At 38.2% G+C, this 13,090-nt stretch overlaps 1 protein-coding gene and 1 long non-coding RNA gene across 4 annotated transcripts in view; one reads left to right on the top strand and one right to left on the bottom strand.

Moving 5' to 3' along the window:
- Positions 1–13,090, top strand: part of LOC120069077 (ribonuclease 2-like) — a 47,083-nt gene that overhangs the window by 27,490 nt on the left and 6,503 nt on the right. For 2 of the 3 annotated variants that reach the window (XM_039020752.1, XM_039020751.1), the window contains one exon: positions 8,293–11,924. The exons of the other annotated variant lie outside the window; for it this stretch is intronic. In XM_039020752.1, coding sequence (XP_038876680.1) covers positions 8,293–8,351 — 59 coding nt within the window. In that variant the 3' untranslated portion in view covers positions 8,352–11,924. Of the gene's footprint in view, positions 1–8,292; positions 11,925–13,090 lie in introns of those variants that run through there. 3 annotated transcript variants of the gene reach the window in all.
- On the bottom strand, positions 712–4,129 carry LOC120069078. The gene is made up of 3 exons (XR_005479434.1): positions 2,064–4,129; positions 1,736–1,839; positions 712–1,069 (listed from the first exon to the last, which is right to left on the bottom strand). It is a non-coding gene; the product is annotated as an uncharacterized LOC120069078 (long non-coding RNA).

Raw genomic sequence — 13,090 nt, 5'->3', positions numbered from 1 at the left:
GGCGTCAATCATGCTTGTCGTGGATCGCTGGATACACTTTGGCCCCTATTAACCACTGTCAGTCGCTCATTATTAGTCCCAGGGCGACTGGCTTTTGTTTTTTTTCCTCTATCTTCTTCTTCCTCCCTCTTCCCTTCTTCTTTTTCTTCTTCCATCTCCCCCTTCTTCCTCGTTTTCACACAGAAAATGCAAAAAAAAAAAAAAAAAAAAAAAAATCCAACCAGTATCGTTTCGAAGCCTCAACCATTGAAGTGTGACATTGATTGTGTTAATCGTGGGTTACTGATTTCTCTTCACCGTGCAATGTCCACCGACCATCGTTGCTCACCTACTGCCGTCATCGGTGACTGATTCCTTTTCTTTCCTCCTTCCTCCTTTTTCCCTTTTGAGATCTCCTTCCTTTTCTGTAAAAAGTGAATCCAATGGCTACTTTTTTTTTAGTTTATTTTTCTGTTTTAAAACAAACATGCACTACAAGAAAAACCCCTTTAGCCACGTAGCTAAAGATTTTAGTGATATATTCACTACGCACTGCTAAAAGACAGCTTTTATTGACAAGCACGTGTTATTAAAAACTTGTCTTAGCAATATGCTATTTGTCACTATTTATCTTATTTAGTGACATGGCAAATTTGTCATTGAAAGTTAAGCTTTAATAACATATAAGGTTGTTGCTAAAAGTGGATTAATGGTCATTATAAGTATCTTTTGCAACATATGTATGCATCGGTAAAAGTATTTCATTAATTAAAACAATAATATTCAATTTAATATATAAACCTGTTATCACTAGTATAAAACTAAGCTATAGTATCAGTCGAAAACCGACATTATACGAGTATTGGCTGACATCAAATAAGACTAACTAACAATATTTATGTGGATATAATAAGAGTAAATGACATTAAACATCAATTTTATCATCAAACAGAAACATATAACATGTACAAACTAGATGCCAACAAATGTAAAAAGTTACATCCGTAATTATGTGTAATACATTTTCAAGTTGAACTATCATTGATTGTAGAAACAGGGGAAATCCGTCATTAACAAAGTTCCTGCTACCCTGTTCATTCACAAGAACACCTAAGATCAAATACCTACCTAATAACAATCATTTTCATTTAAAAAATGCATAAACATAAACAAAAATACTTATAAACACAAACAACTTAATGAGAACCATAAACAAACTTTACGAACCCAAACACAACCAGTACTACCAAACAAGTTCAAATACAAGAATCTTAATTATTCTATGCATAAGCTGAACTCGTTATTGGTAATATTATCTTCAATCTAATACAAATATTAAGAATAGTAAAGAAAAGAAAGAAGCCTCCGAAACTCACCTCACCATTACTAATAATGTTGCACATTCTAATATATAAAAGACAATAAATCAAATTATTGTTCAATGAAAACGAAATACAGGCATACAAATACTCAAATATATTTTCTCCTGCTAACTGATCAACAACGGGAGAATTTAGTCGAGAAAAATATTGAACTAATTGTCAAACATGTAATCCCAAACATTAGGTAATGTCTTAAACACATCTAACAATAATATATCATTAACTCATTTCCATTAGTTGGACAAATGCATAAACAATAACTAAGTTGTGACTACCACAACTATAGAATAGTTAAAGTACTCCAAAACATATTCTAATTTAATACTTTAGAACAAACTCGAGTTGGTTCAAGAAGAATGCCTTAAAAATATTACCTTGTCTAATCATATCTCTCCTCATTTAGTCAAGAACATCAGGAATCCTAAGTTATGGAAAAGGCATCTTAGATAGACATTTGTAATCTTCTCAAAGTGAGGAACTGTTTAAAAAAAAATAGAATTAACCATTTAGCATAACACCATAGTACATAAAGATCAATTTAATCTTCATTCCATTGTCTTCCCAAAAAATCTCACAGAAGCAGAGAAGTTGACTGGACAAAAGGAAATGAATAGTTGCAATTCAACATTTGCTTCATATGCTTCAATTACATTTCATGCATGGAATCTAGAGGAAAAATGAATGTATGATCCAAATACTAACCATGCCAGCACTCATCCACACTGTATCTATGAAAGCTGCCTCCAACATGGCCATGAATATCACCTCTTGCCATACATTAGAGACCAAAAATGACCATATCCAAGCTTTCCTATGCGTCATCTGACTTCTCAATTTCTTCCCATTTTTTGGCATAATAAAGCATAAGTTGAACCTCAACTGGTCTAAGAAATTTAGGAGCATCATAACTTTGAGAAAGCTACAATAAACATTAAATAAGTTCAAAAGAAAATATGTCTTTATGTACTAAGACTTCTTGCAACATATATATAATTTTCAAGTGTCATGGACAATTCAAGAACATGTTAATCTAGTTCGAAAGGATTTAAAGTAGGTTAAATACTTACTAAACTTACCCAAACAACCCTAAAATTTCACTAGATGGTTTTAAACCAATTTACAATATTTAGTAAGGGTTCGAAAAAGTCTAAACAAGATTTTACCGCCAAAATCTTACCGAAAGGGCTTAGAATGAGTCCAAAACTAGTGTAAACTTGTAGTACTCAAATTTGATCATATATCTCCAACAGTCGAACCATCTAGCCCAAGATTCACTCAAAAATTGAATACATAATTTACACAAAAGAGAATGACCGTTAAACAAATTCACCAAGCACACGACCAATCTCAGCGGTGCTACCTCCATCATCAGAAACAGGAAGAACATGAGCTACATGAGTCGTAAAGTTTTTTAGCTCCTCGAATAAGCCTTTAAATGCAGTCCCATCTGCACCATGAGAAAAGTACTAGTTTTTTAGAAGAGAAAATGAAACAAGGATTAAAAACTAGTGGCATTGGAGACCTGAGAAAACGAGGAGATCAGAGGGTTGGTTAGGGTTACTATAATTAGAAGCAGAGGAAGAATTGCAATGGTGAGGAGAAAGAGCCATAGATAGAAGATCTGGAAGAAACATGGAAAGGGGTTCTAGGGAGATTGAGGCACATTGCGAGATCCAAACATGGAGAGGGGGTAACAACGCTTGAGGGGAACTATAGATTACAACAATGAAGAAAAAGGCAAGTGTGGTTTTTTATAGCACTGTTGGTGGAAGGGGTTTCTAATGAAACTGCAAATGATGGGTAGTTCAGATTCTCCAATTTGTAGTTATTGTTTCCATTGAATGTGAAGTCTTTCTTGTTGATTAATTCAATTTGAAGTGAACTGTAGTTTAGGGCACAGAGGAAGGTGAAGTAATTGTCGGTGGTGGTATCGTAAACAAGGTCGGGATCGAGGGTAGGCGTTAGAATTTACATGTCTGGCTCAGATATCGAACAGTATCAATGGTGATTTGTTGGATACATCTTGAATCGCTTTGCCATTTTTATATGTTGAGTATGTTGTGGTCATTAGAGTAGATTTAATGGCGGTTAGGCTACAATCTTGATGTGTGGCTTTAAGAAGAGCGGCTAATCCACTGATGTGAGGGCACGACATTGATGTGTCCAAGATAATGTTGAAGGCCACATGTCGCTTATCGCTGTCTAAACCAATTGGGTCAGTGTCGCCGGTCTATTCAGCCAGAATGTTCATTCTTGGTGCTACCAAGTGGGGTTTTTGCCTGAGATAGGAAACGTGAGGGTGGGCTAGTATGGTTCCTCATCGAAAAAGAGGAGAGAAACAGATGAAGAGAGGGAGAAAGGAGGGAGGGGAAGGAAAGGGTTTTTTGGATGGATGGTTCTTTTTTTAGGGCCAAATGAAAAATGGGTACCTTTTTAAAATTGAATGAAAAGTGACCTTTTGCTTATGTCAGCATCCTATGAATTTACTTATTCAACCCTATAACTCATCCGCGTGCTATGATTTATAAGTTTTCTTGATACTTGATACTTGATACTTGATACTCGATACTCGATATTCGATCCTCAATACTCAATACTTAATGCTCAATGTTTGATGCTCTATGCTCTATGCTTTATGTTATATGATCTATGTTATATACTAGCTACATGCTATTCGATCCTCGATACTTGATGCTTCTTGTTTGATGCATTACACTTTATGTTCTATGTTATATACTAGCTACATGCTACTCGATCCTCGATATTTTAAGTCCTATTGCTCTATGCTCTATGCTTGATTCAGAAGTTCACTTGATGTTCGATATTCTAATGTTATATACTCTATGCTTGATGCTTGATTCAAAGAAACGCAAAAAAAAAAAAAACAAAAAACAAAAAAAAACAAAAAAACAAAGAAAGGGGAAAAAAGAAGGAATGCACAAAAAAGGGGGAAAAAAGGAAGAAGAAGAAACTCAGAAAAAATGAAAAAAAAACACTGAAAACGAAGAAAATAGAAGAATAATGCATTAGGGTTAAAGTGGTAATTTTACACAATGATGACATTAGTAGAAGGCCAAATTTCTTTGGTTTTCAAAATGGTATACATTTTTCATTTATGCCTTTTATTTTGGGCCATCTGTCCCATCATCTTGGGAAACAAAGGGAGAAACGGAAATTGAAAGGGTGAAAAAAGCCAGAGGAAAAAGGGAAGAGGGAAGGGGAAGGGGAAATGTTTTGTGAACGAGGGAAAATAAAATTTAGGGCATTTTATTTATTATTATTATTATTATTTTGGCATTTCAATTTCTTTTCTTTAAAGAAAAAATAGTTACTTTTAGTAGCACGATAATTCATCACTAAAGACTATGAGCTTTTTGTGAAATATGTTAACATGTTGTAAAAACTTTTAGTGACATCTATTTAGACTCTGTCACTAATAATTATGTTATGCGACAAGTTTTTTAACTTGCTGCTATATATAAGTATTTAGCAACATGATTTGGCTACGCCACTAAAAAAATATCACTAAAAGAGAGTTTTTTTGTAGTGATGTAACTGATTTCTCTTAATCTATAAAAGGAAGCTTTCAGAAGTAGAGCAAAATAAGACTGAAATTAGAGATTGTACTCATCTGAAATTTCTTCAAGATTTTGATCTTCCCGTGGACATAGACTGATTTTGGTCAAACCACGTTACATGCTTGTGTTCCCTTTCTTTTTCTCCTTCTTCCTTAACTTTGCATGCAAGAAGAGAAAAGATCTAAAACTCACAGAGAAAGAAATCGTTTTGTGAGAGGAAAAATCTTAGAGAGAGAAATATTGCTCTCTATTTATTTACCAAAACAATTTTAGTATTTTAAGTGAAAGGCATCATTTCCATGAGTGAATTCTTTAGCTTGTCTACGTGATGCATTCTCATTCTTTCCTTTTACCAACTTCAAATCTTCAATCAGAAACATTTGGCCTTTCCATCTATGCTCACTCCATCTGATTACATTGGGCCTTCATTGATTCAACTAAAATTAACTCAACAAAATTGGTATCAGAGCAATCTTTGACATCAAGAAAGTAAATGTTGGCAGATCAAGATTCAGAACCTTATTTGAAATGGTGGTGGCAAGAGTGGAGATTGAAAATTTTGATGGAAATAGTGATTTTGGTTTGTGGAAAGCCAAAATCAGAGCCTTGCTCGGGTATCAAAAGTTTATAAGGCCCTCATTGTTCCATCAAAACTTTCAGATTTTGTGACTGCACGAGAAAGAGAAGATATGAAATTACAGCATATGGAACACTAATTTTGAACCTCAATGATAATGTTCTAAGGCAGGTAATTGAAGAAGAAACAACACACAAGATTTGAGTTAAGCGTGAAGAATTATATGCAAAAAGAGATCTCCCAAACAAAATGTGCCTAAGGAAGAAAAATTTCACCTTTAAAATGGATCCTCCTAAATTCTTGATAGATAACCTAGATAAGTTGAAGAAGATAGTGTCTGAATTCAAAGTCTAAGAGAGAAACCAGGGAATGAAAATGAGGCCTATGTGCTTCTAAATTTGTTACCTGAATCCTTTAGAGAGAGGTGAAAAGTGCACTGAAGTATGGTAAAGACTCAATTACTACAGATTCCATAATATCAGCTCTCAAAACTAGAGAAATTGAGCTTCAAGCCACAAGAAATATCAACCAAGTGGAGAGGGCCTTTTTGTGAAGGCCAAACCTAGTCCTAATCATGGGAATAATGGAAAACAACAGCTAAGGAAGAAAAGAAAGCAAAACAGAAGTTGAAATACAAGTATTTTAAGAAGAAAGGACATTTGGTTAAGATTGCTCCATCCTAAAGAGGAAAAACCAAGAAAAAGAGATAGAATCTAAGGGGAAGCAACCTGATGCATCTACTGTTGAAAGTTCCTACATTTACACAGATGCCTTAGCCTTTACTCAAGACCAAACCAACCAAGTTAGCCATTTGGTAAAACATGATTGGGTTAGTTCCAGATGCACCTATCATATGACTCCTTTCAAACCTTGGTTCAACACTTATAGAGAAATCAGTGGAGAGTCAATCTACATGGGAAACAATGAGACATGCCTAATCATTAAGATTTGATCAATTTCATTAAAGCTAAAGAATGGAACTGTAAAACTTCTAAGGAATATTAGGCATGTACCACATCTTAAAATAAATTTAATCTCCCTAAGGATGTTTTAGTCTCTAGGGTGTGAATACAGGGGAAAATAAGACTGCGTAGAAGTTCTTAAGGATTCTAAAGTTCTTTTAGTTGATGAGAAAGTAAATGACTTTTTCTTTGTGAGAGGGGTTGAAATGGTGAATGAAGTCTATACAGTATCATCATCTAATTTGACTTAGCTGATCTATGGCTAAAGAGGTTGCCTCATATTAGCTCTAAAGGCCTTGAAGCTCTATTCAAATAGCGCATTCTACATAAAGAACTCAATAGCAAACTATCTTTTTATGAGCATTGTGTGTTGGGAAAGGTAAAAAGGCACAGTTTCACTAAAACCCAGCATACTACTAAGGGAATCCTTGATAATATTGATAATGGACAGAAATGCACGTTATTACAGCGCAAAGTTATAAAACAATGCAGGATTGCATTGATAAAAATATACAATATTGCGTCCAAAAGTATTAAGTTCACAACATTGCGATCGCATGCGTCAATCGTATTAAAACAGTTAACTTATGTAATTTTGTGCAGAATATGCATTGACGCAAGGCGGAAAATGCGATCCAAAGAAATCAACGGTCGAGCGCATTAAGAGATTGCGTTAATGCAAGGCTATATATGGGCATTAAGAGATTGCGTTAACGCAAGGCTATATAATCATTTGCGCTCGCGAATATTTGCTCAAGAAGGTTGTTGCATAGAGTCGGTGCATCATGGTGGGCGCATCTGTGTGAAAAGCATAGTAAATCACGATGGGACAGAAAGCTGATGACGGTCGATTCCGAATTAAGTTAACAAGTCGTTAACGACCTACTGTAGCAAGTACACTCAACTTTTCGGTGACAAATATTCGGTGCTTCAGACAGAGAACTAATGTCACCCCATCAGTGCAATCATAAGAGAGAAGAAGCCTTTCACCCCGAAACTCTATAAATACCAGAGGCCACCTTTAGTGAAGGAGTTCGACAGTTAGATAATTTTTCCCTTTAGATAGAAGTAGCCTTGTTCTTAGTTTTCTTTACTTCAAGGGCGAAAGCGAGTGAAGGGAGATTATACCAAGAGATCGTTTTGGTGAACTTGGAAGAGTGTCGGAAGCGTCGAGATCAGAGAGAGGGCCAACTCCTGCAGAAACAGAAACATCTTTTTAGCATAATAGAGTTAACAGTGTAAAAGCCTAGGATAGCAAGGAATTGTTACCAAGCTCTCTATCCTTATCTTCCATTGTCATTTTATACTCTGAACCAATTTATAGAAATGGAATCTACATCTTTATATCTGTTCACTCTCTGTATGTTACGCATGAGTAGCTAAATATGTCGAATGGGTTGAAAAGCACTTAGCTAGCACAATGGAGGATCTTCATTCTATGCGATTATCTTATATCATGTATACTCAGTGTATCTATCGCATGATCATTCTTATCTCAAATCTGCCGCATACTTTTTATACTTCAAACAACAAACCAACCAAATCATTAATTTATTTGTTACTGTAAAGTAATCTAAAAATTATTGCCGCATGCTGTTTTCCTTAGTCCCTAAGTTCGACCCTGGACTTACCAGAAAACTCAGTAGGATTTATACTTGGGTTCTGTTGAGAAAACTTGTTGCTCAACGCATTTTCCATCACCGCAATTCCTTTTATTATTTCATAGCATAAAATAACGCATCAAGTTTTTGGCGTCGTTGCCGGGGACTTCGGAAATTCAGTGTGCTAACGGTAATTTTTTTATTTCTTTGCAGCTTTCAATCTCTGGCGCATTACGACCCAGAGATTGAAAGAACGTTCCGACAAAGACTGAGAGATAGCCGCCAATAACAACAACTAGAGAAGGATAACATGGCAGAACAACCTGGAAATGGAGCACCAAATGAAAACAATGTCATGGTGAATCCCATCCTATTGGCGAACGATCACAATAGGCCCATTGGGGACTATGTGTCGCCCAACCTCTACGATTTCTCCCCAAGAATCATGAGGCCCACTCTTGATGGATCGAGATTCGAAATGAAACCGGTGATGCTGCAGATGATCGAGACTGTTGGACAGTTTGGAGGGAGGCATGGCGATGACCTGCACGCCCACCTTCGGAGCGTCATAGAAATCTGCAACACTTTTGTGTTCCCGAATATCTCCACCGAGGAAGTTCGACTAACATTGTTTCCATTTTCGTTGTGTGACCAGGCACGAAAATGGGCATACTCTCTCGAACCGAGAGAGATTACCTCGTGGGAGCAAGTAGTAGAGAAGTTTATGAAGAAATATTTTCCACCAATGGAGAATTCCAGAAGAAGGAAGTTAATAATCAATTTTGAACAAGACATGGATGAATCGCTCAACGATGCTTGGGCAAGGTTTAAGAGGTTGGTAAGAGACTACCCGCACAACGGATTACCAAACTGCTTATAGATGGAGATCTCTTATCACAGATTATACCCTGCTTCACAGACCGCTACCAATGTGGCAGCCGCTGGAGGTCTACTAGATAAAACTTATGATGAGGCCAAGAACATCCTTGATCGCATTTCTAAAAACCACGAGGACTGGAGAGAAAGCGATCAAAGATTGATAATAAAGGATAGTGACACAAACAATGGTGCTATCACATCCCTTCAGAGTCAGATGACTGCGATGATGAACTTGATATAGGGAATCGCAATCAATAGCCCAACAACGCATAGTGGGCAAGTGAACGCAATCAACCAGACGACCGCAAGGTGTGCTACTTGTGGTGAAGGACGTGCAATGGAGGAATGCCCGCAAACCCACAGTCAATTTATTTTGTGAAAAACAACCCATTTTCCAACACTTACAACCTCGGGTGGAGAAACCACCCCAACTTTGCGTGGAAAAAGCAGCAGAAGAATTTCCAATCAGTGGCACAAAAAGAAGGGCCACCCGGATTTTTTCCGTGAACCAACGGTCAGACGAGTAATCAAGCCAGTAGTTCGCAGGTGCCACAATCTTCCTCTTTGGAAAGTTTGTTGAAGCAATATATTGAAAAGAACGAACCTGTGCTTCAAAACCAAGCGATATCCATCCGCAACCTGGAAATACAGATAGGCCAGATTGCAGGTGAACTCAAGAATTGACCATAAAGGGTCTTGCCAAGTTCAACGGAACTCCCATGCAACCCAGGGGGTACGGGTAAAGAGCAATGTCAAGTCGTGACGTTGCCGAGTTGAAAGACTGTGGCAAGGGAGAAGAAAGAGCCTAGCCGGACTGCTCCATTTGCGCTGGAACCAGAGATTGCGGTGACTCGAGAAGAAACAGAGGAAAAAGAAGCGATGAAACCTGAGATTGCATCCACCTCGGAGCCAAAAGAACAAGGGACCGTAAGAATTCAGTTGTCACCATTCCCAGAGACTTAGAAAGAAGAAAATTGACGAGGTACAGTATCAACGCTTCATGAATATGTTAAAATAATTGCATAACATTCCATTCACTGAAGCAATTGAAGAGATGCCTGCATATGCGAAATTTCTAAATACGAAGTTTCTAAAGGATATGGTGACAAAGAAGATAGGCACTGGTAAGTTTGCCATGGTGGCTTTGACGTAAAGCTCAAAATCTATAATCCCACTAAAAATGCGCGACCCTGGGAGTTCCACTATACCTTGCTCCATTGGAAGATTGTACATCGGGAGAGCGCTATGCGATCTTTGAGCCAGCATTAACCTGATGCCTTTGTCAATTTTCAAGCAGCTAAATGTGGGGCAACTTGCGCCTATGACAGTGACTCTCTAATTAGCGGATAGATCTCTGGTGCATCCAGAGGGGAAGGTGAAGGACATATTGGTTACAATTGACAAATTTATATTGCCAGCAGACTTCATCATTTTGGATTATGAAGCAGACAAAGATATGCCCATCATCCTGAGGCGACCATTTTTATCACGGTCGTGCCCAGATTGATGTGCACAAAGGAGAGATCACCTTGAGCGTGAATGGACAAAAGCTCAAGTTTGACATTATCCGTGCCATGAAATATCCTGATGAAGAAGACCTTAATGAATCTGACGATGAACAGAGTTTGAATGAAGAAGAGAAGCCTGAAGATGAAAACGAAGATGCATCCGTTGTTGCATGTAATTGGATCACGAAAAAAAAACAAACAAGGAAGATGAAATGATAGCAACCCAAGAAGATAATCTGACAGTGAATGAAGAAAGAAAAACAACGCAACTATCCTTAAAACAACCACCAACAATAGAGCTAAAGACTCTTCCTAACCACTTGAAGTATGCGTTTCTGGGGCAAAACGAAAAGCTACCGGTATTCATTTCCTTTGCACTTAATGAAAACCAAGAAAATGGCTGCTGAGCATTCTGAGAAAATATGTAAAAGCAATTGACTGGACACTTACAGACATTCGAGGAATTAGCCCCGCATACTGTATGCATAGAATTCGTCTCGAAGAGAATCACAAAAGATCGATCGAACATTAGTACAGCCGTAAAGAAGGAGATAATCAAGTGGTTAGACGCGGGCATCATCTATCCAATAGCAGACATCACGTAGGTCAGCCTAGTGTAGTGCGTACCGAAGAAAGAAGGGATGACGGTAGTCCCTAACGTAAATAACGAGTGATACCGCAAAGAACCGTCACCAGATGGCGGATTTGCATGGACTACCGCAAACTAAATGCGGCAACAAAGAAGGATCATTTCCTGTTACCTTTTATTGACCAAATGCTGGATCGTCTAGCTAGAAATGACTTCTACTAGTTCTTGGATGGGTATGCCGGTTATAACCAGATCATGATCGCTCCTGAAGATCAAGAAAAGACCACATTCACCTGCCCGTATGGAACATTTTCTTTTCGTCGCATGTCGTTCGGCCTCTGCAATGCGTCGAGCACTTTCCAAAGGTGTATGATGGCCATCTTTTCGGAATATCTCGAAGTCTCTGTGAAATATTCATGGACGACTTCTCTGTATATGGCCACATATACAAAGTCTGTCTTGACAACTTGGAGAAGATATTGAAAATATGTGAGGAGACAAACCTCGTGCTTAATTGGGAGAAATTTCATTTCATGGTGAAGGAGGGCATTGTGCTGGGGCACAAGGTCTCGAAGGACGGGTTGAAGGTGGACAAGGCAAAAATTGAAGCGATTAAAAAACTCCCACCTCCAACAAGTGTAAAACTGTCAGGAGCTTCTTGGGACATGCTGGATTTTACAGACGTTTTGTCAAGGACTTTTCAAAGATAGCATGACCGCTGAGTGCGTTGATGGAGGCCGATAGAAAATTTGACTTTGATGACAATTGCCACAATGCATTCATAATTTTGAAGAATGCATTAACGACCACGCCCGTGTTGATCGCACCAGATTGGACACTTCCCTTTGAATTAATGTGCGACGCAAGCGGGTATGCCTGTCTCTTATACACATCTAGATGTGTATAAGAGACAGATCTTACATCCCATCGCATATACGAGTAAGACTTTGAATTCTACTCAGACTAACTACACCATCACAGAAAAAGAGTTGCTTGCGGTAATATTTGCGTTGGAAAAATTCAGAGCATATTTGCTTGGAACAAAAGTACTCATCCACACGGACCACTCGGCGATAAAATATTTGATGACAAAGAAGGATGCGAAGTCGAGGTTGATTAGGTGGGTTCTTCTCCTCCAGGAATTCGATATGGAAATAATTGATCGCAAGGGGACGGAGAATCAAGTTGCGGATCATTTATCCAGATTGAAAAATTCTGAGGTTGACCGCAATCAGTCAGAGGTGAGCGCAGTATTCCCAGACGAGCAGCTATTTCTGATTGAAGAATTGCCATGGTATGCAGACGTGGTAAATTATCTGGTTTGTGAGCAATTTCCCGAAGAGTATACCGACCACCAAAAGAGGAGGCTCAAACATAAATGTAGATCTTATTATTGGGATGAGCCAAATCTGTATAAGACGGGGTCATACTAGATTCTGCAATTGTGAGTATCGGATGTTGCTCACCAATGCAAATTATCGCAATGTCATGATTCACCATATGGCGGGCACTTTGGAGGCCAGCTTACAGCAACGAAAGTATTACAAAGTGGGTACTATTGGCCAACATTATTTAAGGATGCAAGAGACTATGCAATGAAGTGTGACCGGTGCCAGCGCACGGGTAATATTTCATGGAAACATGCGATGCCCATGAACATCATTTTAGAACTGGAGTTATTCGACGTGGGGACATTGATTTCTTGGGACCATTTCCACCTTCAAGTGGTCACAAGTATATTCTGTTAGCCGTCGACTATGTTTCGAAGTGGGTAGAAGCAGTAGCATGCGCCGTAAGCGATGCGGCAGTAGTCTCTAAATTCCTGAAAAAAAATATTTTCACTCGTTTTGGCACTCCACGTGCCATAATAAGTGACGAAGGCTCCTACTTTGTCATTATCTCGTCAAAAATCTGCTATTCAAATATAATATCCTCCACAAAGTGGCCACCGCATACCATCCACAGACGAATGGTCAAGCTGAAGTGTCCAACAAGAAAATCAAGCTAATACTAGAGAAGGTGGTAAAGCCTTCGT

This window comes from Benincasa hispida, unplaced genomic scaffold (assembly GCF_009727055.1).
Source record: "Benincasa hispida cultivar B227 unplaced genomic scaffold, ASM972705v1 Contig207, whole genome shotgun sequence".
Classification (NCBI taxonomy): domain Eukaryota; kingdom Viridiplantae; phylum Streptophyta; class Magnoliopsida; order Cucurbitales; family Cucurbitaceae; genus Benincasa; species Benincasa hispida.
This window is presented reverse-complemented; position numbering and strand designations above follow the sequence as displayed.